Source organism: Sabethes cyaneus, chromosome 3 (genome assembly GCF_943734655.1).
Source record: "Sabethes cyaneus chromosome 3, idSabCyanKW18_F2, whole genome shotgun sequence".
Taxonomy (NCBI): domain Eukaryota; kingdom Metazoa; phylum Arthropoda; class Insecta; order Diptera; family Culicidae; genus Sabethes; species Sabethes cyaneus.
The window spans coordinates 166,278,344-166,306,278 of NC_071355.1; the positions used below are offsets into that span (position 1 = coordinate 166,278,344).

The following is a 27,935-nucleotide window of genomic DNA, read 5'->3' on the forward strand; positions in this document are numbered from 1 at the left end:
GTTCCGTGCTTTAGTATTTTTCGTGGTGACGGCTTGCAAAGCCTGCTACACCAACCCTGTGTTTCCCTCCTTTCCTGTCAGCATACGACCTTGGCTTCCACCGGGGTTGGTTACCCGATCTCCACCAAAGTTGCTCGTATCCCGGCTGGTACCACGAGGAGGTAGGAATAGGAGTTGCTGAATAAGAGGCTATGAACCACTGTAGGGTCTATTTTATGCCTACACGTGCACAAGGCACCGACGATACGCATTATTCAGCCGTTTACCGAGGATTCAAAACTATCAAAAACTCATGAAAATTCACGTCACGTGGCGCTTGTGGGGTTTCTCAAACAAACGATCCAATTGCGTATAAATATTTTAAAGTAGTTGAAATGAACAGAAAAAATCTTGTTTACCCACTATCGTTACTCGAGCGTCATTTTTGTGATAACAACCGTGTAGTAAGCTGAATAAAATTATAAAAATTTAGCCCTTTAAAACAAGAGCTGAATCTTGACGATGTAACAGAACGTCGTTTTTGTTGCGCTACATTCAGCTTGCAACAAAACAACACACAGTAGTCAGTACATCTGCATTCCGATTAAGTGACATAAGCTTAATTTGAAGCTTTTGTATTAGAATGTGTCAGCTAGCCAAGTGGCTATGATAGGCTTCTAGAATGAATTGTGAAAGTGATAAGAAAAAAAAATCGATGCAAAGATTTTGGGATCTTATTTTACACTGCAAAAAGAAATAAATTATTAGAAAGCAAAATAAATAGAAAACATCGGCAGCTTAAATTTAACAACTGGCCAAACATATAGCGATGTGGTAGTTGTTGAAATGATAAGTTGTCCCAACCTATCCGTATCGATAGATTAAAGGGCATAGATGTAGTGTTTTACATTTGTACAAACAGTATTAATTAACATTCTAGTGTGCTGTAAACATTTATTTCAACGTTAAAGTGTTATTATGTTGTTTTTACTGTACTAAGTTAATCCTTGAGAACCTAAGTTTTGTATAGTACGTAATAGAAAAAAATATGATCAATTATCTGAAGTCACCGTCGCAAAAAGATTGCACCGAGCTTCAGTCAGTAGCATCCGCTCCAAACACAATTCTGGATATCCTCGATGAAGATTGTTTACTTGAAGTGGTTTCTTACCTTAGCTTCGAGGAACTTCTGCTGGTGTCACAAGTATGTACAAAGTTCTTAGAGTTAACGAGACGTCGTTTTCGGCGGATACGGCACTTCGAAATGAACTATCGCGCCTTGGTGGAAAGAAGCGACGATCAAGTATTGCACATCAGGGATGTGTTTAATAATTTGGGGCCACATTTGAATGCTTTCAAATTCTCAGGAGGATTTATTATGAATGAAATACTGAAAAGCAGCATTATCAAAAATGCCAGCTTGAACTGTGATAGTTTGCAGCATATATGTTTAAACTATATCGAACTAAATGCCGAACACTTGTCTACCTTGAAACAATTGCTACCACAACTGAAAGGCTTGGATCTAGGGCGTTGCTCGTTGAAGGATGAAACTTTCGGCTCGTTCATCGAAGCAGGTTCCGAGTTGATTTTACTGGCCATCCCTGGAAATGCTGAACTAAGCGGAAGTTTTTTCGACAAATGGTACAACTGCGCTCGCTTGGAACTACTGGATGTAAGCTACTGCTATTCGTTGAATGTCGGCTCAATGAAATCGTTTCTGTCGCGAGCTGTGAACGTACGCGGCGTAGACGTGACGGCTTGTCAATGGCTACAAAAGGACAAAGGAATTTTTAACTCCTGTAGGGGAGGTTTTGAACTATCTGTACAACCACCAGAGTTTAACTACTACAAAAATGCATAAATACTTGTGTAACATAAGCACTTTGAAATTGTATTTACTTGATGTTTAGAAAGATATATTTATTTTATACACAAATAAATTGTTTTCAAAATATATATAAAAATAATTTTTGAAGAAGATTCAAGCGGTCGTTCAGAAATTAAACTTCGAAAAGCTATTTCAGATATAAAAATTCTTGTACCAATATATTCAGTTAAAATTCAAATTTCCAAAAAAAATATAGGGTGGCTCGCACGCTGAAACAAGAAAAATCAAAATATGTCTGCCAATAAAGGACATCGACCGCCTCAAATAGAAAAAAGGAAACAATTCAGTATCCGAAATCGTTTTACGTAACTTTTGTTCATATTTACTTAATGTCCAAAATTCTAGCTCGCGTATTACCTTTCTATTACAAAGTTTTTTGTCATTATCGGACAAATCGGGAAGGGGGGGAGGGGGTGCTCCAGCTACAGCAGCGTCCAAAACAATACTCTTTTTAACTGTATAAACTTTTTGGCAATTAACTTGAAATTTTTGAGGGAGACTTTCTCTTACAAGGCGGAGGAAGGTTCGAATGGGTAAAGATAAAGAAGTGCGATTCTCTTGCATTTGGAACGATAGCAGTTGTACAAGTGGCTGCATTTTTGAAAGGGGGAATAGGGTGGTCATTAACAAGGGAGAGGTTCAAAAACGTAAAAAGTCTGTGTCGATTCATAAAGATTACCGAGAAGAAGACAAATTTACAAGTGACTGGAGGAAAACAGGAGGGGAACTGATAAAGAGACGAGATACATTGAAATGAAGAAAAAGCGTTTTGTTTCTTACATTATGAGAGTTTTCGTTACCAATACATATTTTGTGACTTTCAATTTAATGATTTAATGGAACTTAATAGAGCAGTCGGTGAGAAGGGAAGAAGGGTGTTTTCATATGAAAACACAAGGTTTATGTTCATCTAAAATGATGTTCAGATAAAACCTTAATCAATTCATCATCGCGTTGTCGAACAAATTGAAATGAGTCAAAAACATATTAAATTTTTTAAAAAGAACTTATGAGTTACAGTATAGTTTTAGAGTTGGATCTCGGCTGGAAAAACTGCCAATGGATGTAGCCCTAGCCGTCATATACCAAGAATAAACCATTAATTCTATCCATATGAGAAACCGTGCTAAGAAAGATTTTACTTTTGCTGCAACTGCAGGTTAAATTTTTAAATTTTCCGATGCTGAGCTTTTCGGAATAATACCTCAATTCAATCTCAAGGATACGTTCGGATAAATATAAATGAAATATCAAATCTTCTTAACCCTTTTAATTAGACGATAAAAACGCATGGATCCAAGCTGTGGACCGCTTAAACATGCCGAATCGCTTGGCGATGGGTTCATTTGTACAGCATTATTGAAACATGTCTTCACTTTTTATCCAGTAAATCTATATCGCGTAATTCTGATTACATCTTTATGATCTTATAGATGGTAAATTTTCTTAACTTCGGATGTAGCAGTATCGAAATTTGAAAAAATACCAAACCACCAAACATTCTTTGTTGAATCGTGTCCGAGTCACTGTGATTGGCAGGGCAAGTCAATGAAATAAAACGGTTTTGAAAAGAAGTGTAAATTTATCAATTGTTTGCAAGTTAAGAAAATTATTTTCGAAAGTTAAGAAGAATAACTTTTCTAAAAAAAACAAACTTGTCAAAGAATTTGGTATTCCTTTCATAACAGAAAGAATTCAAAATTGAAGATCGATATTATTATCCCGATACCTGCCAACACAGTTTCGCGAGAGCCAGGGCGAAACCGGAAACGACAGCAAACCTTCGGTCACGTCGAAAAACGGACGTCATACGCTGTAATCTCAACTTTCGAAAGGACTCTCAGTGAAGAACAAAGAATAGTTTCACGGTAAGTCTGATTGGTATGTTTAAAAAAGCACATTCGTCGTCTTTCAATATGGTTTTAATGAAAATAAACTGCATGCGATCGAACGATAGTTCACTAAAGTCTACGAATATCTGCAATGTTTACCTTTAGTGTTGCGTCTGAATTATCTATCAACTATGACATATATGCTAAGGGCTAATAAGATTCTTAAACAAACGACACTGCTTAAGTTAATAGATTTTGAATGAAGAATCAAAGCAACAAATCTTACCATCTAAGAGTTCACTTAAGAATCTACTTGTTTTACAATGGAGTGGTTTATTTAAAAAAATGTATCAATAAAATTTAAGGTACAATAAGTATCTGAAAACAAAGTTTCTGAAAAACAATTAAATGAGGCCTTTTGCTTTGCAAACCTCCCGCATTAAACTTTTGAGATAGCGAATTTCTCGCGCAATGTCGGCAGATTTGTCCTTTAATTCTTCATTCTTATCTCTCAGTTTGCGCTCTTCAATAAGGATCTCTTCGATTTCGGCTTTTTTCTTCTGGCGATAGCGAGTAGCAGCATTCTTGTTTTGCTCCTTCTTACGTGATTTTTTGTCTTCAATACCACGTCCATATGGGCGGGTGCGCTTTTTACTCACGCCTGCATTGTCCGAAATTTTGCTGATGGATTTCTTCTTACCATTGATCGACGGGCTCCACTCGTCATCCTGATCGCGTGAGTAAGCAGAACCGCAATAGGATGAGCTAGAGTCGCTCATTGGGCACGAGCTGGACACAGAGCCATCTTCGGAAAAGGAGCACGAATCGTCGTCATCGTTACAATCAGGAAGATCTTTCGAACGAGAGCGAACAATCTCATCGACCAGTTCCAGATTACGAGCAATATCTGCAACTTCATCCACTGGTTGAAAACCAAAACTATCTGCCAACTGATATTCGGCAGCAACCTGCTGAGACGGCTGGTTGATAGTTTGTACTGAGTGTACTAGTAGACCCTCCATGGGGGTATCAAATCCGTAGTACTCATTAGATGTTGGTAGATCCGGTTGAAGTTGCTGCCCCGAAGGAGACGACGACAGCGGCAGAAAGAGCTGCTGCTGCTGTTCGATCAGCGCACTACATTTCACCTCCTGAGGGGGAGTTTGCGGTGGTGTTAAATGAGTTAACTCGACATTCTCGTACACGTAATCGAATTCCATGAGCAGTTGTTCGGTGTTCTGAACTTTCTCCGGCTTTTGCTGATGGGATAACGGGCCGATTTCAGGAATGATTGCCACTGTCGGCGAGACATAGCTTCCGGCCGTTAGATAGGGCAATTTAAGCTTCTCATCAAGCCATTGATCTGGAAAAGTGAAAAAAAGAAAGTTTTATTTTGGTTGCTGTTTTCGAAACGTGGTAAATTATGTTTAATAAATTTGTATCTTAAATCAAATTTCACGTCAAGATATTCTTTACAATATATCGTCTATTAACGTGAAGGACAGCCCTCACGTTTTTTAAAAGTACACCGCCTTGATTTTCCCTAATTTTTTTCATATTTCGTTTTAAATCTGAATGGTCGATTATACAGCGAAAAATGTATTTAAATTCGAATAAAGATTTTTTTACATAACGTATCTAACATTCAATGCTTTTTTGTCTTTTTAGTTATTTTCCAAAAAAAGTTTCGATGAGTAATTCTCGGTGAAACGGGGCCACTACTACTGACACGAGGTTTTCAAATATTGGAATTGGACTGGCTTATTAGACCAGCGTCGTACCTCGAGGCCAACTGGGAGGGAGATTTTCGCTTTAAACCACCTGGCTGAGAAAAAATGCTACAAGAAACATTCATAAAATTAGGTGTGCAATGACACTAACTGACAGGCTTCATGTTCGGTTTTTTGCTCAGTAGATGCTCAATGGACTACAGCGTCAGTGAAACATAATTCGAAAACGTAGTGTAAAAGACAATTGTAGAGTTAATTATCATCTACAATATTGTTGAAGAAAGTATAGTTTTAACTTTTGTATTTTCGGCGTTATGGGACTGCTACCCCGTTGGTAGCAAAAAGAGCGCTCATTTGGTTACCAACGATGTAGCAGCCCCATACATAGCGCAGTAATTACAAAAGATAAAACTATGCTTTGTTCAACAATATCTACATTATTGTTAATGTAATGTAATGTTAACTCTACGATTGCCCTTTAAACTACTTTCTCGAATTCTGTTTCGCTGAGGCACTGTAGTCAATTGAGTATCTACTGAGCAAAAAACCGAATGAAGCCTGACCTGACTGAATAAAACAATCAGTTATCTGCAGCAAGGTTCACAATTTTTATATAATTACTGTGATAGCTCCAAAATTTGCTATGAAACAAACTACAAACGACACAGTTTTGTAAAAAGGAGAGATATGCTTATAAAAGAAGTGAAATAAAATTGGCGGCCATCTTGGATTTGACCGCCATGTTGGAGCCGTTTTCGCCATGATCCCCCCCAAACCGATTTTAATTTTAGGACCACCATCGCAAAGCTAAGAAAAATACTACAAAAACATTCATCAAATTAGATATGTAGTGGCATTAACTAAACGAAACAATTAATTATCTGTATCAAGGTTGACAATTCTCATATAATGGTATATCTGGCTATAAACGCTGTCCGTTTTTGCGAAAATTGGACAAATTGGCGTCATTCGAAAAGCAACGTCGCGATCATTCTGCGCAAGCACCTGGAAAATCCTCAACTCTCTCATCGCGATATCAGATAACAACTCGGAATCGTGCAATCAATGGTGAGTCGTGTGATTAAAATCTGAGCATCGAACGAAAGGAGAAATGCGGTCAGAATGGATGTTCTATGAGTGATCAGGATCACAAGCGTGTCGTGAAAGCGTTTAAGTGGAATCCCAATGCTTCGGTCAGAGATGTGGCCAAAAAATTGAATCTGTCCAAGCTTTTCGTTCAGAGCATCAAGGACCGGGAGGGACTCCTATGTAGAAAGTGCAGAAGGCCCCAAACCGTGACGAACGGTAAAATACGGTGGAAAAGTCACGGGTCCGGAAACTGTACACCCAAATGCTGATGAAGCCTTGTTGTCTCATCATGAAAGATGAGACTTACGTCAAGGTGGACTTCCGGCAGCTTACGAGAATAGTATTCTTCACCGCCTAGCACACAAGTCTGATGCTCGCGATGAAGTGAGGAAGGAAAAGCTTTTAAAGTTTGCCAAGAAATACATGATTTGGCAAGCGATCTGCTCATGTGGCAAATGGAGTGCGCCGTTCGTGATTACCGGGACTGCAAACGGGCAGATCTACCTCAAGGAGTGTCTACAGAAGTGTCTGCTTCTTCTGTTGAAACAACACGAGGACCCTATGATCTTCTGGCCGGATCTAACTATGTGCCACTATTCGAAGGGTGTCCTGGAGTGATACGAAGCCAACGGGGTCACTTTTGTACCCAAGGACATGAGCACCCCCATGAGAGTGCTTTGACATGAGCAAAGTTATAACAATATTTTTTTTTCGAGCTTTAGGCGCTTTTATTAACTGTACGCTACAAACTTAATTGCCTGGTATTTTCGTTAGGAAGCATGAATCGATTTCATGATGATATTAGTTGTCTTTTGCTTGCCGTCAATATTTTCTCCCGCGTTCATCGACTGATATTCCGCAAGTTTTCGAGCAAAAGATTCAGAAGTTTACATCGAGATTTATGCCCACTTGGTTTCGACGAACCGAAAATGAGTTACTTGTCATTTCTTTAGTCAGTTTCTTTAGTATTAACATTCTGTTGCTTCTCAATGAGTAGCACAATGTGCGGTTGCTCATACAACCGCCTTCAGCAAGAAAGAGAAAATTCAAAACGAAACGGAGAAGACTAAATCGCATTGAAGACTGAGCATAGTTTGAATTTTTTTCTTCTGTTTTTTCCCCTGAGGGGAGGAATCATCCCTGCATATTGGTATGGTTTTGGGCATGTTTTAAATCATTTACAGGGCTGATTCCACTGAAATGGCCGTATCTCGACGGATCTACATTCTCTTTTTACCAATCGACTGGAAATGATAGCTAGTTCTGGGACAAAATACGAGCATTATTAAAATTCCATGTTAGAAAAAGATACAAGCGATGAAAAAAATGAGTTTTTGGCATACTCCCGGACTAAAATGCCGCGGAATATCTCCGGTATCCACTGATCACTGAGAATCTTGAAATATTTTAGAAAAACTAGAAAAATTTCCCCGTAGAATGCAATTGGTTTCAGCTAAAAATTACTTATTTGTAGAAGTTTGGCTTTTGTCAAAATTTTGTCTGTCTCGATCATTTTGTCTAACCCCTGTATGTCCTGTGATCATGGGTTCGTTACAACTGTCTCTGTCAAAAGTACGTGTGTTCAATAAATTCAACACGAAGTGTTTTACCACGCTTCTACTGCTGTTTTGAAAATTGACTCGATCAGACAGTTTTATAATGTCAGTGGAGTATTTTGAGTAAAAACGAAATATTTTTTTTTAATTGTATGAATTCGAAAACTCGGGTATAAGCTTTAGCAGCTGGAATGAAATAGTATGAAACTAATTGAATGATTCAGAAAACTATGCTGTGATTAGGCGGGATTTAAAAAATCTAAGTTATACGCTCAGGTTAAACGGTCCATTGTGAAACAGGTTTTAAATTGTACCATCTGCCGAAGATCAAGGCCAATTTGTAAAAAAAAGGAACGGAATCTACCAGTTTGTAAGGAATTATTTCGTAACATTTTGCATACCAACTCCAATATTACTGGAACTAAAATGAACAAAGCTTTGAATCAATCTCCCATGGGCAAACTAAAATTATTGAAATTCAACATGACATACTAATGGGACATGACAAAATCATTGTGAATTTGAAGTTTTTTGCAAAATACTGGTGGAAATCCGGAAAATTGAGCTATAAATATGGTGGCTAATACGCAGTCCAGATCTAGACTCAGTGGGAACATCTGAGAATCATTATACGATGGATCTATACCAAGAAGAAGCAATATAACAGCATTGATGTGCTGAAAGTGGCAATTTCGTAAACGTGGGAGGATCTTGAAATGCAAATTTTAAAGATCTTGTTTGGAAATATGCCTGAAACGATTTTTCAGGATGGCTAACCGATTATTAAAATGCATGTAGTGCAAATGATATTTGAAGTAATATTTATCACAATTTCTACAATCTTATACCTGGTTCACAAGTCAGGTCAGAAATGTGTCACAATAGTCATTTGCAAATAAAACAAAGCGTGTTCGGCCCTTTCAGATTTGTCCTAAAAATCTCAAAAAATAACTTTCATACATCCGTTAAAAATTGCTCCGTGAAAACACTGCTTAGAAAAAAAATAACTCAGCCTCCAGACACCATTATGTAATTTCGTCTTAGCTATACTGCATAAGTATTAGTGAGGGAATTGAAATCCACCTAAGCCAACTTTAAACAGCAGTGGCACGTGTGGCACGCGGGCATCTTGTTTTATTTTGCTACAAGTTTCCTGCTGAAGGTAACTCGAAAATTACGCAACTCAACACATCTAGAGCAGACTGAATATAAACAAACTCGATTCAGTTTCAGAAACTTTCTCTTAGATTTCTGGTGTCAACCCAAGGCAGGCAGGTGCATTGAATTTTTTTACGCGATCCTTTACTGTTTGGGATGTTCGCATCATGTTTACCTAAATCCATAAATTCCTCATCACACATTTCCGCTAGTGACGTGAAGGGTCAAACTTTTCCGCTGCTGACGCGATCGGGCACGCGAGTGATTTCGCTTCTCCTGCACGGCACCACCTCTTCTGCTGCTTAGCAACCGGTTGATTCGTATCTTCATTGACACCAATCTTATCGCTGCTCGAAGACTAGTCCCGATATATAAGGGTAAATTGAAACCAATAAACTGAGTTGATTTTTTTTACACTAGACCGCACAGTAGAATAACTCTCCCCACAACGGCCATCGGTTCATGACTACTGCAAACACGGTGGACCAATGGTCTTCGGGAGCTACCGCAGCAAGCGATAAGCCATGTATGATCTTGAACCTTTTTGCACAAACATGACCATTTCAAAAAACCTTCAATTTTGCCCATCGTGTTCTGCAAACAGGCACAATGTGTTTTCCATTCGTTCCATGGTAGCGCACTCTCCGGGTTCGACTGTATCGCCTTATCAGTGAGATTGGCGCCGATAATTTCGCGGCTCTCGCGAGTCAAATCGTGTTCGCTTTTCGAAATAGCACTGCTATAATCAAAGTAACAAGGCCAAAGTTACTTTCATATGATGTGCAATGATCTGTACACTGACCCGTACGCCAAACGACAGTCAAAGGATGATAGACAGCGAACGACATCGGCAATGTAAGGCGGATTTAACTGCAGGCCAGCTACTCTGAATGCCCAGAGCTCGGTTTACCTTGAGCCAGAATCATTCACATCTACCGTGTGGTGGTGCAGGAACAACACTGGCGGCCGCGATATTGCCTTGAAATGATTGACTGTAATGGTTCTTTATTTGGCGAATTTCCTAACCTGTTGGCAATGAATTAAAATTAAATTTGTCAATTCCGCACTACGGCATATCAAATTTTGGCTTATGCCTCCAAAATGAGTTTGATTTTTAGTGCCAGAAGGAGACATTGTTGGATTTTATATTTGCAGTAGATAGTTTTGCTGACCTCTCCAAACATCGGAACTTTTTGCCTGATAGACGCATTATCACGCGTGGAAGAGAATGGAGTATTATCAGCAAACATTCATTGTACCAGTATGGCTTCCAAAGTAGGACGACCTCGCCACACAAAAACGCCTGCGCACATCCACTGCCGCGGTGCGGTGGTGCGGTTGCCTACCCGTAATAGGTATTGGTCTGAACTTTGCCCGGTTCGGGCCGTAAACACCGGCTAGCTAGAATAGACTTGCACCAGTTTTTCGGTCTAATCTCGACCGCATTGCGTTAGCATGCACAATTATCGATGGCCCCGATTTCCGTTGATCCTTAGGTCGCTCCCTTCAAGAACTAGGCTAGTTTCAAGTAAACAATCGCTGAGCAGGCGCAAAAGTGCAACTATTCGCCCTTCGACATAAAACTGTCTATTCAATCTTTACATAATAATCAAAACATAATAAAAATCTACCCATGATGAGCCTATGAAATGGTTTGCAGGGTTCTGGTTGAGATGTTTAAGTAATGAAAAATTGGTTGTACTCCCCAGCAAAATTTGGAACTCTGGACGATGTATAGTTGTATTTCATTTTTAACTTAAATAGGATAAACGTGCTGCCATGGCCGAACAAACAAGAAGAATTGAAAACTTTTCCCTTGTCGACTAAATGAGAAACGAAGGATCTCGTTTGTGATAAAAATATTTGCATAAACAAAGGCACAACCGCCTTTGCATTCCAGCAACACCTGCGCTTTCAGGTAAATTTACACTATCATTAGATCGATCAGTGCAGTTCGATCATTTAAATAATTTAGCAAAATTTCACAATTAAAAATATAGAAGACAGCTGTGTAAAGCTTCGCCTTCACTTCAACACCGTTCATCCGGACGTCATCGGATCGTGTGAATGCTGAATGTTTGCGGATAAACGATTGAATAACAGCTTGTTCCGATCTCACGCCATCATCGATAAGATTAGATTTGCTGAACGACTCTGGACTCTGATTTCATTCACTTTATAAAACTCAACAATGCAAGCTCCGCCGGTTAACCCTTGATCGCATTTCTTCGTAAATGCTGTACAAAAACATTTGTCGTTCGATAGCATCAAATTAGAGATAGAGGACCAATTATTTCGTTCGAAATGGTCGATAGTTCTTTTTAAATTGTTGTACAAGAATGTAAAACCTATGACAATTGTCAGATACGAACAGTATATTTATTCTATAGCTACTTTTTTCCCGCAAAACAATATAATCGTACTATAGAAGTCTTGACAACTTTCAAGTATAAAAACAAAAAATTGCCGATTTTTGATATTTTTGGCGCCTGTTTAGGTATTTTATAAATTTTCGGCAATTCTTGTACAAATTTCTTTTTATCGGTTTATCACGAGTAAAGAGAAATCATAACCTAAACTGCTTCTAAACCATTGAACTGCTTCATAACTTTTTTACAATTGTATAAATCAGCAGCGATTAAATTTAATTAAATTAAATTCAATCATTCTGAAAAATTCCTGTCGTTCAGATAGGTAAATTCAATCCGATTGGGGCATTCCAGAGATAAATTCCACCACTGTCCCAAGGTGACTGGATCTACCAGCAGAGTGTTACGCGTGCAGTTAAGAAATCAGCCTAGTTTCCGCACAAGGTGTTTCCGAGTTAACACGCCTCGCAGTAGTCTGACTTCGTAGGAATAATTAATTCCAAAAAGCCGAGCACGCGGTATGGACGGTATACATATCTCCAATCAAAGTGCGCAACACTAACAGCATTTAATATCCATAATTGATTTGATTTGTATTTATATAGTGTCCAAGCATTCCAACGTACTCAAGTTCGCCTCAACTTGTTTCACTGTAAATGGCTGTCTGAGTCGAAGAATTTGCTTCGAAGTATTTACCAGCAACCAATTTTGCAGCGTAAGCCAAACATTTTGGAAAACAAAATTTCAAGCATGCATTTGAAGTAAACCGGGAAGGTGGATCAATTTCTCATATCTCACTCTATATTGGGGGAATATTTATTGCATTAAATTTAAACAGCGAAAAATGCACAATCTTTTTTGAATTCACGTTTCACGAAAGCGTGACTGGCGCAAAGATGTGCTCTCCTCCAGTGACAGCACCTTTCAGAAACTTTACAATGGTGCAACCACAAGAAAATTCTGTTTCCATGTATTATTGCCATCTCTTTTGACGTTTAAGCACTCCACAAGAAAGACGAACTCCTGTTGATAACCAATTGGGAAAGAGGTCGCTGCCGAGGCGTCTGTTTCTGACGGTGGAAACGCGTAAGCAAACAGAGTAACAGCAAAAGGATTCTACTACGACTCCGCGATCCGCGAAATAATTGGATTTCAAAAGTGAAGCTACCCTACGAGCAGAACGTGTGCAATTGACAGGCGTGCCATTTGCAACAGCACTTTCTGAATACGCTGATTTTGTTTGAATATGAATGCAAGCAGGTAAGTACTCCCCTTATGGTTGTATGGCTTTATTTAAAATGCAAGTACTTCTATTCGTTATAAATACCAGCTTCATTTAGAAATACCTAAAATATAAAATTTTAAAAATATCATTCATAAAAAGTATTGCACTTCACTATTCGTTACCGAGGGGCATTTGAACATGAACTATACATATTGGCAAAACAAATTAAAAACATAAAAGCAAAAATCGCACGTCTAAAATAAACAGGAGTCGCCAGCAACATCAATGATGAGATTAAGATTTGTACCCTTAAAAATAATCAGTAATCAATAGCTAGCATCCACTACTTGTTGAAATCCGCTCGTTATAAATGAAGAAAATATATTTGATTTTGGAAATCGACCTTCTTGACTGTCATGACTGTCATATGTCACTTGACAAAATGTCAAGTCCGAATTCTAATCCAAAATCTTGAGTTCAATTTGATTTCAAATCCAAGTTTCACGGTTGGGTCCAGACTCGAACATATTCCATCTCTTCTATAAAATTTAATGTAAAAAAATCCTAACAGTGGAACTCTGTAGTTGTAACCATAATCGACCGGAATATTTGCCATAACAAAATTAATTACGTAGAAAACATCCGCTATTCTACGATTGTTTGGTAATTTTCTGTCCAAAACTTGCTGTTGAAAGGTCGGTGCACCACCTTCTTTTTAGGTCTGGGAACATCAGTATGGAATGGAGAGGTATTGTACATTGCCACAACTGAGGTCATATAATTATTTTTGACCAATATCCCCTTAATAACAACAACTAAAAGTTTTGAAAAACTGGAAAGAAATGGATTGAAAGTGATAATACACATAAATATTCCAGTGCCGCATGGAACAAATTCGTCGTAATCAAACGCCGCTCTTTTAAAAACAGGATTTTCAAACTGTGTTCTCGGAAACTAATTAACGTATTGGAACAACCTTTTTTTGTTTTGTTGGTAGACGCATGGAAAAGACTTATAACTTTTAAGCTTTTGCAAACGAAACACAGATTGAGAAAAAAGAAAAAGAAGAAAAAAGATTGTTGTATTTTTTTTTGTTTTCTATGGCTGGTAAATAGCTGGATGACGCGTACACATGAAATACACCACGCAGTGGTCTTCAATCCTACTTCCTTGTGCCTACCAGTCCTTACTTCCTTGTGGTACGAACCGGAATACGAGCGCCTGTCCTCAGGTTGGGGGCGGCGCTTGACGGTGATTCCACTGCACGGTGAATCGTCGTTCCCTTACCAGGTACCCGGCTGTATCCTAGGTTAGGGGCGGCGTACAACAGCGACTAATCTGTAGCAGGCGGCTGACTTATGAAACACTATGCCTCGTCAACTATACCCAAGACGGCAGACCTGTCTGCGAAATTAGGCATCGCAACTTATACTGTTGAGCAGGGATGGTTAGATCACTTTGGCTCAATTTTGATTAATTTGACAGTACCGTCTCAGCATTTACCGAGGTATTACTCTCCTCAGGTAACCTCCCAAATTCTGGGCAGACTTCAACTTGGGCAGACTTCAAGGCGGCGTATCATTCAGTTAAACGAAATGGGCTGTGGCGAACTATGCTTGAACATGGTTTTCCAACAAAGCTGATTAGGCTACCCTTGATGGTTCAAAATCAAGCGTCAGAATACCGGGTGTCATTAGATGAATAGAACGTTGTCACCCTTCGAATGTTGGAACTGCGGTGGTGATAGACGGAGATACTTTTGAAGTGGTCGACGAATTTGTTTACCTTGGTACGGTAGTTACATGTGACAACGATGTGAACCGTGAAGTAAAAAGGTGGATAGCGAGCCAACTGAGGTCCCATAGCTTGCAACTCTGTACGAAACACGCACTCTATAAGATACTAATTCTCCCAGTAGTACTCTACGGCCACGAAGCACGGACGTTGAAAGTAAGCGACCGACGAGCTCTTGGTGTTTTTGAGTGTAAGATTCTGCGATCCATACTTGTCGGCATATTATGAATGTGGCGCAGGTGCATGAACCACGAAATTTACCAAATATTGTACTGCCCAAAAAAGCATAACTGTTCCATATGCAAAAACGTGTAGTGTGCGAAAATGAGATTGAAAGTGACTGATTTATATGTCGTGTGTCATTATACAAGAATTATTTTCACACAATTACAATCGTGATTAACCCCTCTAATGTCTACATCATTTTTAGCACCGCAAAATTTACTAAAATGGCAATAACTTTTTTATTTTTCACTATTTTTTCACCACATTTGGGAATTTTGCCGAAAATATTTTCTATTTTCATAATATCTATAGATAATGGCCTTATGTCATCTGGTCCCGGAGTTATTCCGGAGTTCCTTGGGGGACCGAGATATGGCCGGGACATTTCAGCGTCAGTAAAGCATGTCGTTTCGCATATCAAAAAACATCAGCATTCGACAAAATAGCGATTGGTGATCATCTCATGTCTGTCAGAGGTCGTATGACCGGTTCCGGGTCCGGGGAGGGTATCTTTTCTGATTCAAGCACGGAACGGATTTCAGAGGAACTTGTCCGGGACCTGGAATCGGTCATATGGCCTCTGAGAAACATGAGATGATCACCAATCGCTATTTTGTCGAATGCTGATGTTTTTTGATATGCGACACGACATGCTTTACTGATGCTGAAATGTTCCGTTACGGGAACCGGTTCCGGATTTATAGTGTCCCCCCGGATCCGGATGGCGCGCACCAGTGCTCCTAACTGCGGCAAAGTAACTGATATGTCCACAGTCGATGATATGTTTACAAAAAACAACAGATTTCAAACAAATTTTAGATATTTGGCAACTTTATCTAAAAAAGCCATATCTCGGTCCCCGAAGGAACTCCGGAATAACTCCGGGACCATATGACATATGCCCATTATCTATAGATATTATGAAAATTGAAAATATTTTCGGCAAAATTCCCAAATTTGGTGAAAAAATATTGAAAGATAAAAAAGTTACGGCCCTTTTAGTGAATTTTGCGGTGCTAAAAATGATGTAGACCTTAGAGGGGTTAAAGAAGGCAAGAAAGCCGTCGCAGTCTGGGACATAGAGTCGTCGGTATTTTTCGAACCAGTGTTGCTGGCTTCGTAATATACAATTTATAATTCCAAACCAAGGCTATATCTCGAAGATATTCGAAAGATAATATTCAAAAAGGGTAGTTTCGCTGCTTTTATGGGCTGGTTTTTGTTAGTGACGGCATGTCGTGTTCTATTTCCGCTGCTGTCTACTCACTTGTGTCATTGGATAACCACCATCCAACCAGATCTTAATTGTTATATCGAAAATAATGTGCATCCCGCTTCATTCAACTATAAGAAGATCGACTCTTCTGCGTTGACACAGAGCCTGGCAGTATTTGATTGATCTTTTGAGTGCACTGATGTTGACGACTCAGTCTGTCGATTCAACTTGATTCTAAACAATTTACAGGCTGCTTGCACCTCTGCCAAAGTCAAGTGGCAAGCTACGTAATTTGGAAGCGTTCTTTTGCGCTTCGAAGATATTCGCGGTCACGGTGTCGTTAATTGAAGCTACAATACGGTATTGCATACTACGCTTTTCGTACATACAATCGTCAAAGATACGTTGCCTATGTTAGGAAAACATAGGAACATGGCTAGCGTATCTTTTTGCGGTGCAATCTAAAAATATTCTGGTGGTTTGTAAAATCAAAACATAAGCAGAATGGATAGCCATCGACTGTTTTACTCCAAAATTCAACAGACTCGACTAATACACTCAAGTCGCTTTTTACGCGCAGGATACGTCCCGCGTAAATCAAAACCGCGTAAAAAAACCGCGTAAATTCCGAAAACCGCGTAAAAAACAAAATTTCGCGTAAAAAAATTATGTGGATTTCAACACTACGCGATAAAATAGACGTTTTGAGCGCATCCGCGAAAATTCTGAAAACCGCGTAAATTCCGAAAACCGCGTAAAAATAGTCGCGTAAAAAGCGACTTCAGTGTACTGCTATGCGGTATTTTTTGCGCATCATTTCGGATCAGTTTTCGGCGTTGCTTATCCTAACAACCCTCCCAGGGACTTTCTCTACGCTATTCCATCCGATCTGGTGGATATCGACTGTTTCTCTTTTACCAAAGGATAAGTTGCTTAGGGCAGCACGCAGGTTCAAACAGTGTTGCGATATTTCGACAACGTTAAATATCGCATATGTAATTGGCAGTTTTTTGTACTTTTCGAATGTGTAATCTTTCTTTTTGAAGATGCAAACCACATGGAAATATTTCTGTCGAAATTTTACACTTATTTTTACACTACAGTAATGACCCGATTTTGTCACCCCCATGATGAATTTAGGGGTGACAAAAACGGAACAGTGACAAAATCGGGTATTTTTTCAATTTCTATTTTTTTGCAGATAACTTAGAACGAACTACATATATTTCATTCTGATCACTTTTAGGACATTTCGCACTTCCATCTACCTCTCTGTGGACATTTGTCACCTGTTCACAGTAGTCCCTCAGGTATGAAAACACGCGTTTTTTAATTGCGCCGAAATGGTTGATTATAGTGGTTAACTATGCTCATAGAAATTTCATAGCGTAAAAAACTCTTTCTTTTAGTATGAACGATTCTTTGATTAACCCCCCTAAAAGTAAGATAGAAAATTTATTTTTCAAGCAGTAAGAGATAGAGCAAAACAATGTTCTACAAAATTTTTGAGAAGATGATTATAAAGAACTTTGTCAAAGAAAGTGACCTTCTAGCTATTATAGTTGTGGAGATAAGAAACAACTTTTGTGAAAACTCCACGATAATCAACACAGTTCTTTTCACAGTGTTTCAACACATTTGACATGTTTCAAAATGATTTTCAAACTAAGCTTTTGATAAATCAAAAACGTGACAAAATCGGGTAAAAAACGTGACAAAATCGGGTCAAAAACGTGACAAAATCGGGGAGACAAAATCGGGGAGTGATAAAATCGGGGAGTGATAAAATCGGGGAGTGACAAAATCGGGTTACCACTGTATTCCTTTCAACTACATTGGTAAGAATGTACGTCATTTGCAGAAGTGAAACGCTTTTGTTCATAAAAATCACTTTCATTTGGTGAAAATTTAGAATTTGTGTTAAATATTCTACCTTTTACGATCATTACCAATACAGTAGGGTTGGGCATAAGTGCGACGTTTGAAGTTGTCATCAATTTTCATGTGATATAAAGAAGCACAACAGTAAAATATATTTCATATTGATGCAATAACTCAATATCTTCACATTCAACTATAAATCATCTGGGGTAATAGTGTTATGCAAAATAAATTCTTCATTTTTCTGATCAAGTGCCGAATCGCACTTTTACGGCACTAGCGGGGCAAAAGGGCGAAGCTTAAATCTACGAAATTGGCACAACAGTAGCTTACAAAATCATAATATCTCCAATCTGCGACAAGTTTCAAAAAGGAATATTCTCAATTTGCACCTTTTTTATTTTCCGCTGGTGTACTGCAGCCTCCGCCAGATCGAAACTTTACCAAACGTTTATTTTTTGTATCACCAGCGGATGACACTGTTTTGCTTCGGCCAGCATCTGAAGAGCACACAGTATCCTGCAGATCTTCCATTTCTAGTATCTATAATAGTTCCTACGCCGGTATATAATTACCTATGCATTTTGGCTTCGTCCATGAATCGCACTTTTGCCCCGCCCGTGAATCGCACTTTTGCCCCGTTAGACGCTTGGCGGGATTTGAGCAAATTATGGACAAAACGAAAGATATTTTGTACAATGTTCTCACAACATTTTAAAAAGAAATATGTGAGCGATGTAAAACGCTGCTACAATTTTTCGACAAGTTATATCCTCTTGTTGATATCGTATTTGCCGTATAAGGAAATATTACATCAAAACCGCTCTAAAATAACATTTACCCATAACTCAGAAACTATGCTTCTTAAACAACAAATGTTGACGATCGATTCAAGCTATCAAAGTGGGGGGCTCCGTAGCCGCAAGGTTATCGAGTCTGCTTTGACAAGCGAGCGGTCGTGGGTTCGAATCTTAGTAAAATCAAGCCATTCCTTGTCAAGTGACTTTAGCATTGGTTCATTCTCAGGCCCCTCATTTACCCTTCCTTCATGCTGAATGCTATATTTACCCTCTGAAGCCTCTTGACAGTGCAAATGTCTCTTCTATAGTCAAGTGTACTGGTCAGAGGTACGAATGAGTCCTCGCCAGGGACGGCTATAATATGGGATAGTACTGGCAGCGAGTAATAAATGGATAAAGTAGATCAAGCTTTGAAGGAAGGGTAAACCCCAATACACACAAGCACGCATAAAATTTAATAATAGCGATTATAGCAAAAAGATATGCAGTGCAGGTTATACAGCAAACACCCGGGCGATATCAAAATAGATCAACTATACTGGTCGCAGTGATGAGTCCACACATGAAAAAAAGCTATCAAAGTAGTCACTCATCCTTGCCAATGTAGTCAATTTAAGTGGAATCTGCACCGATAAATTATTGAATCCCACTTTTACCCCTTCTTACTCTAATGGAAGTAGAAGCCAACTGAGAAATAGAAAGTAAAGGGACGAAAAATAACTAGCAAACAAAAGAAACATACCAAAACTGCGACTTAAACTAAATTGATTACCGCAATTGTAGTAAGGTGGTCGGTCAAATTGCTATGGTGGCTGTAAACATTATTCGATGTTGGCAATTTCATACACCATTTTCCCACTCTAACGTAGCTCTCTAGAGATTTTTCAAATTCTGATAGTTTCCAAAAAATATTTAACAAAAAAATCTATTAATAATACGCCTCTTTTATGTTTCGAATAGGTAGCAATGAAATTTTTGTTAAACCCAATTGAAGTAACAAATAAATAAATAAATAAAACAGCAGATTACAGTAGGCTTGTAACGTAGCAAGGATGCCGGATGAGAGATAAACGCAAACAATATTCAGCAGAGAACCCGACAGAGACCGCCGACTTCGGGGCAGACCTGTTGGATGAGCGCTGTTGACGAGGGTGCTAGAACAGCGGGTGTTAGGAGCGATTGGAGAGTGGCAGCCTAAGACCGACAAGTGTTGCCAAAAAAGTAAAGTAAGTAAGTAATTTTCATCCAATTCCGCTTTCTTCATTTAATGCAAGCAACTCGCTGTTATCAACAACCGTAGATCTGCTGTGCTATGCCATTGAACTCAAATTAATATTCTCCGTAATCCTTGAGGCATCGATCAACAAGTTGACATTTTAAATTGTTCAATGACAAATGAATAGAGTTTGCGACGCATGACTGTCTTTAGAATGTATGAAGTAAAAAAATGTTAACGTAGTCCAAATTTGTTTAAGAAAGGTTTTCAACTTCCCCAAAAAGTAAACCCCGAAGCTACGGCACACCTGAAACATAATACATATACTAACCGTAAGCATTCATTGTGCAGGTTACGACAGTTGTTGCTCTTGCGCTGGGAGTATTTTCTGTTGCGAGCTCGGTTTTCTGCTGCGTAGTGCTTGTTACTTATTCGTTAAATTATTTATTAGCTTGAGCTCACCGATACACGAACAGAAGTCTGTTTCAGCTATACAAGAGTTTGCTTTTAGTGTATTGGCTGTGAATCTACTGCTATTACTCGCGCGGTTACAGTCGCCTAGCACATTAAAGCCTTATTGTTGTATAAAAATTTTTAGGCCTGACGTCAGGGAAATGAAATAACACTTATAATAATATGATAGTCTGTAAAAATTCGAATTATGGCAATCGACAGTCGATTTTCCTAAACCACTATTAGCATGAGCGACTCCAACATTCACTAATATTTGTTATTTTTTCAGAAGTCCTTTCGATACGTGTAGTAATATAGTTCGTAGAATGTAATATTTGCAATAAAAATATAACAATATATAAAGAGAGAGAGAGTATCGACAGGCTGAAACTATTCGCGCGCAATGCTATTTCGAGTTACTTTTTAAAAACATTACGCATTAAAATTTACTGAATAACAGAACTCTTCTTGGTATAACACAGCAATTTCAAATCACAGATTAAATTTAAATTCTCTCAGATTTTATCTGAAGCCAAAATGGAATTCAGTGTTGCTTAATCCTCTCTCTGGTACGTCAAGCAGTAAATCAATTCCGTATGGATTTTTCTTATCCAACGATGTCCTTACTCCCAACTTTGCCGAAGTATCCACAGCTGCAATATTCTCCTGAAGAAAATACTCCACAGCTATCAAGCAGCAACTTTTGGCCGTCTTTTAACCAGCTTTTGTGAGTTGAAGACAATCTCGCGATTCCAGGTGTAACGATAAGCAAATGCGACGATCATGCTCACAGGTAGCATTCACACCAATTGAATGAAATTCACATCAAGAGTCCTACGATGAGACCTTGACAGGGCCCAAATATCATAACACTCCTTCGATAGCGCTTCGCAGTTGTACGCTTCAGCAACAGGCACTATCACACAAGTCAACACTGCGTTGCTAGCTTAACCGAAAAGACACGTTTGCCACGACACGAAGTTGTAGACTGAGGAAACCTTTTTCACAAGCCCGGTTTCAAGCTCTTCGTAAGACGAAAAAGCTACAACTTATTCACCAAGACAAGTTCCGCCAGCGAACGCGGTTTACTAGTCGACCGTCACTAATTCATAGCTTATTAATAATAAATATCAAGAGCAGTCTAGCAGCCAGACCACTTGTTTGCGCAGACAAAAACCATTAAGCTCTACGTTCATCACTAACACTGGCAGGTCCAGTTCGACAGTCGCGAGCCGGTTTAATCATTTGCTTATCATCGATTGTATGCGTGTATGCCCGTTCCCAATCGCAGGGGGATGTTCAAAAAGAATACTTCATCAGAGGCAGGGCAGGGACCCACGGATGAATCAGCGTAGTGAACTTAGCGGACAGTTAAATGGTGACGAGTTTCCTTAGAGCGAAATCCTAATAGTTTTTACGTATTCTAATTTCTATGTGCAAATTAGATATTGAAATTAGACGAATTTTTTTCAATTAGCTTAGCCTAGCTTAGGTAGACAATCCGTATTTGCACTTCGGTTCGACTATTTTTTTTTTCAATTAAACTATAAATAGCACTCATTTCATCTATTTGCTCTAGTCGAGCTAACTTTTATCGTGTCATCAACGAGCAACAACAAGCAAAATTTCCGTCGATTCATAAACGATCAATTATGTTTCCGGGTTTTAAGAAAAGGCGACCGAGGCAGTATAACCAGTCTCTAAGCAATCGGATATTGCAGTCAACACAGCACTGTGCGGGTTCAAATTAAATATTAGCGTGATACTTGCTCATGCCCAGTTGATCCTTTAACACCAGTCTGCTCTATTTCGCATGTAAAATGGTCTTGTCGTTCTTTACATATATTTACGAGCGGTTCTCGTTCGAACAGAGCATTGCAGAATCTACAGAAATTTTTCTGTATTCCAATAAATTTTCAAAATTGTTGAGATAAATATCCATTTTAAATTACCTGTTATTCGATTTCATAATACTAAAAGAAAATTTGATAAATTCAATCCAGTAGCTACATATGTACTACAAACTCCACATTTGGTTTAGAATCATTAGAAAAAGGCGGGTCATATAGCTACGGGTAACCATTAGTTGACTGGTGTTTTTTATTCTAAAATTTTAGCTGCTTTGTTAGCCATCCCACTACTAGGACTAAGCCGGGATTTGGAACATAGGCTAGTTTGCCAAGTCACATTTGACGCTTTGTCGTCACATTAGTGCGACCGGAGTGTATTATATGTACCTACTCGACACATGCTGTGCTACAACTGGAAAGTGAAACGAGGTCGAGTCACTAAGAAAAACATTTCCATTGCGGTCAACTATTAATCAATGAGCTACGGTCATATTCTGATAGCGACCGCTACAAACAGGCAGCTTCGCTCATACAGGATTTTTCGCTAGTGAACTACGGAAATTTCTTCATGCTTTGTTTTGCATACTTAGGCTCATACGACGCAAGTTAGCTGTTATACCTAGCTTGTTGGAATTAACCACCGGGCATACCCGAAGAACCGGTTTTAAAGAAAACTAACAGTTTTGTTATCATTTATTTATTTAACGCAAATAGGTTTATTTACAGTTGATTAACATTCGCGTTCTTTGTTGTGCGAAAAGCTTGTAACGAGAACGGAAAATTTCAGTATCGATACGGTTGTCAACCTTGACCTTACTGAATTTTTAAGCTTGGGTATACAATCACTCGGAAGTGAATGGCCGCATTTTCCTCATAGAACAGTTAATTTTTAACAACCCATTGCAGAGGCGGTATCGTGACCATCAAAAATCGATTAAAAATGAAATTATTATCTGCCAGTGATTTATTATAGAAATAGATTTAGTAAAGGATGGATAAAATTTAAAAATTGGAACTTTTTTTTTTGTAATATTCAGAAATAATATTTCAGAAGCTTTTTTTGTATTTTCTTGAAGAATAAGTAAAATTTTAAAATTCATAACTATCAAAAACTTACGTCACACCTCCAAATGAGGCATTTTCTACTCGATCTCACTTTATCGTTATCTCTTATCAATATCACGCACTCTGATTGGCTTAGCGGAAAAATACAGTTGCGTCGAATCTGGTCAAAACCGGTCAGAGGTATGATATTGACCATCAATCATTCAGATTTATGGACGGTTTCCTCCCTAGCTCAAACTATACATGACACTAGATCCTGTAAATCCAAATCCAAGCGTCCCAGCTTAAAATACTGACTATATTTGATTGGAATAAAATTCTGCTGATATGTTGAATACCACACAAGTATTCATTTTTCTATATACATAATTTTTTTCGTCAAGAGTAGCTTTTTGAAAGTGCGTATTTAAAAATGACACCTGTTTTTCAAAAAGTCTTAAAAACCACTTATTTGATCAAAATAATGGTAAACGGCTTGGTAATGCGTACCATCGGTGCCTTGTGCACTGGGCATAAAATTGACCCCACAGCCTCTTACCTAGCAACTCCTACCCCTAGCTCCTCGTGGTACCAGCCGGGATACGAGCAATCTCGGTGGAGATCGGGTAACCAACCCCGGTGGAAACCAAGGTCGTATGCTGACAGGGGAGAAGGGCTCCTTCGAGCTACGTTGACCCTCCGGCGATACTGTGGGGTTGGTTGCGGGCTTTGCAAGCCTGAACCACTAAAAAATCAAAGCAATGGACTCCGTAAGTAATAATAATAACTCTAATCGGAACAATCGGCAAAGACCCAGGCGACGAAAACGGACTAACGATTGGAAATTACGAACATGGAACTGTCGGTCTCTAAATTTCCTCGGAAGTACCCACGTGGTTTCTAAAGAAATGAGGAGCCGCAAGTTCGACATCGTAGCGCTGCAGGAGGTATGCTGGAACGATGGTACGTACGTATAGAGATGGTCATACCATCTACCAGAGCTGCGGCAATACACACGAGCTGGGCACAGCTTTTATAGTGATGGGCGAGATGCAGAAGCGGGGGATCGGATGGTGGCCGATCAACCCCCGAATGTGCAGATTAAGAATCAAGGGCCGATTCTTCAATATAAGCATAATTAACGTGCACACCCAAGAAACAAACCAATAGCAAATTGGTCTTATTCATTTCTTATAGTAGTTTTATCAGAGCATTGCGAAATCTATCAGATTTTATGATGTTTTTCCTCAAGTGAATGTTATCTTATTTGATTACCATTCCTGAAGTATGATTGAAGGAGACTTGAAGAAACACCCATAAAACTGAAATATCAAAAAGTGTAATTCATCTCATAAACGGTTTTAAAGGATACTTGATTCCTGCTCAAAAACGACGCTCCTTAAAACTTAGCAATAGTTTTGACAAAAATTTATAACCTTCTTAGGCAAGATTGGTTTATCTTACCAATACTGCCATAAAGCCCTCTTAAAATCGTATATTCTTGAAAGAGAAATCATACTCTTAAGAAAGAACATTCTGGCGTAAACAACTAATCTGTCAAAATGGGCGTCTGAACTTGGATAAAATTGAACAAATATGGATCTTTTACACGAAAATTAAGCAAAAATCTGTCCAGTATTTTGAAAACTCTTTTATATAAACAATCTGCGAAGTTACGAAACAATGAAGATTTCCAATTGAACAGGGGAAGGGCAGTGCCGGTGATGATACATCAATGGTAGATTTGCATGTAATTAGAAAAATTTGGTTCGATTGTGTTTTGCCGGAGGCGGTACGGGTTTCCTCTAGAGTTGTTCGTATTTTTTAAACTGAATATAGAGGTCATTAGGTCGGTATCTTTGTTTGGAAAATGTTCGAAAGGGTTGAAGCAGTTGAAGCATATTTTTTTAAAAACGGCAATAACGACAAAGTATATAAAAATTTTATAGATTAAACTTTACGCATGGAACTGTCGTGCAGTCCTCTTTAAATTTTTAAAATCAATTTATATTGGTAATCAACATGACTGCTGTACTTTGAAAATATTAAACTGGAAGTATGGTAGCATATGAACCTCCAGCACAAACAACATCTTACATCGACACTTACACTTTGTTGACGTTTTCTTTGTTTATACTAGAATGATAATCTTGCAAAAAATTTGGTGCCCTTAAATAATTCAAACAATTCTTATTCAAGCACAACTTGTCTGCTTCAAGAATACAATAAGTATAGATGAACTTATCGACCTCTTGGAAAAATTTTCTTAGTCTTGTGCAAAAAATGTTAGTCTAATCGGTGCTTTCTGGTTGATTTAGATAAAACCATTGAAAAATGGCGAACAAGACTGTTTTATTAACTTTGGAAATTGTAACCAAATCCATAAGGGCGTTTCGAAATATGTTGTTATGCAATACCATAAGTGATTTTATCTTTTCAAATAAATGTTCGGACATATAAAAGACTTCTTTCCGCAATTTGTTATAAATCTGGTGTTTATCAGCTTCTTCAAGAAATTATTGAATATTTTTTATTAATTAAATTTTTCAATAATCTAACGAAAATAACCAGCGCGTTAAAATTTTCTAACTGTCATGTCAAAAAACATCGACAAACTGAGCGTGACATGAAAAATTTCTAATTTATGGGCAACAAAGTAGCTGCTTTTATTACCATTATCCTTTTATTATCCATTTTGGAAAAGCAATATCTGTGAATGCTTTTTTCTCTAACAGCTTTTAGTCGATTTAACCCTTTATAAGGCCGTGGCAATTATTTTGCCACCAACGAAAAATATTTGTTTTGTGTCTATAATGACACCAATATAATTATAGAAGCAAAATAAAAACCTGAATTAATCCACCTAGCGGCGTGCTAGCCTTTCTACTGCCACAATAATCATTATTTAATTTCTCAGGAACTTAATTGTAGATGTATAGATGTTATATTAGACTATATTTTTAATTATCCGTTCCGTATTCCTCAAAATCCTTATTTGCCAGTAAAATTCACAACGTATTGTGTAGAATAATTATATTTTCTTTCCTTGGGTGCGTAAATACATGTAAGCGTCATTTATGTTACTTGATGAACACCTTATTTAGTTTTATAATATTTATAGAAAAATAATGTAAACACAAAAGATAATTTTTACAGACTTGAATGAATATGTATAGAAAATTAGAAATTAACCCGCTAACGGGTCTACAGACGGCCTTAACTTTCGGGCTTCAGAGCCCCATACGAAACTTGTTTTGAATTGACAATATGAAGTATTTGTTCATAGCAGATTTTTTGATATTAATACCATGCATTCAAAAGTTAGCATCTTTGAAAAACAAGAGTTCAGAAAAATTATTATTATATTTCGCTTTTGAAGAAAAAGGATATCTACAACAAAATGATTGATCTCAAAATTTTACTATCGGTTTGCTTGGCTTCAATTTTGCAATATATCTGAATTAGAAAAAAATTACTGAATAGAGCATTAGATATGAAAACGAGAAATGGAACTATTTCTTAGCTAGCGCTCCTTCAGATAATTATTTTTGCATGAAAATCAAAACTTAAGCTTCTTTGTAATGTACTTTCATGAAAAGATAGCCATTAGCTTGATCGCATCGTTTTTACAATGTTAGAGGGTTAGGAAAACAAGATGAGGTCGAAAAATAGTGCCAAAGCTGCGCCATAAACATGCTTGAGAATGGGAAATACGATCGATATGATTCCCAGTGCTTGTCTTTTTTTGATTTATTTATTAAAACATGATACATGACATAAGACATCTGTCCTTTAAAATATCACTAACGAAAACAAATCTTACAAAATTTCTACCGTGCAACGTTTACTTCCTATTTTTCATATAACATTTCTAAGCTCTAGTATCTATTGATTGAAAAGAGCATCTATTGATGCGCAGAATTTGTTTGGAATTTGTACAAATTTATTTGGAAAAATCAACTCACTAGTATTTTTGATTCTATACACCACTATACCTACATGCTTAAATTAACTGCTATTCTTCGCTTTTTGCTTTTCTTGTACAATTGTGAGTAACAGCAAGTGAAGAAAATGACAATTGAAATCTGAAATCAAAGAAAAGAAAAAACTTTTCGATTGAATCCCACTATTTAATATTTATTTGCAACAGATACATAGTTCACCTACGACGTGCAGGCTTCATCAGTGTCTTATTTCAAAGCGTATACGTATCTGTCGCGAATAAATATTAAATACCGCCATCCGGGGTGACATTGGGCCACGGGGGTGAGATTGTGCCAAAAACCAAAAATGTTTATTTGTGAAAATTTATTATATCTGTAGAAACTGGTGACTTAAATTCAAAATGATGATGAACATAACATATTTATTCATAACTTAGAAGGGAACACAGATAATATTAGCAAACTATTTAGCCTAAACAGGGTTTCAAAATTCGCGATCAAAAATACGTGGAAATAACGCTTGTAAAAAATGTCCCGCATAAACCAACCCAAACAAGAAATCGCATCAACTTGCTATCTTGAAGGTATATAAACTAATCATTTACAATGTTTTGAAAGGTTATTATGCGTTGGATAAGTTTTGATTACGAAAATAATATTTTTCGAAACTTTGTACTTTTCGA

The 27,935-nt window shown here is 38.0% G+C and overlaps 1 protein-coding gene across 2 annotated transcripts in view; it reads right to left on the bottom strand.

The window, feature by feature from the left end:
* Window positions 1-3,131: 3,131 nt before the first annotated feature.
* LOC128741841 (activating transcription factor of chaperone) overlaps window positions 3,132-27,935 on the bottom strand; it is a 38,371-nt gene continuing 13,567 nt past the window's right edge. Inside the window, exons 1-2 of one of the 2 annotated variants that reach the window (XM_053837933.1) lie at window positions 20,293-21,412; window positions 3,132-5,065 (exon numbers count right to left, since the gene is read on the bottom strand). In XM_053837933.1, coding sequence (XP_053693908.1) covers window positions 4,107-5,065; window positions 20,293-20,305 — 972 coding nt within the window. In that variant the 5' untranslated portion in view covers window positions 20,306-21,412 and the 3' untranslated portion in view covers window positions 3,132-4,106. Of the gene's footprint in view, window positions 5,066-20,292; window positions 21,413-27,935 lie in introns of those variants that run through there. The other variant, XM_053837932.1, reaches the window with a different exon arrangement.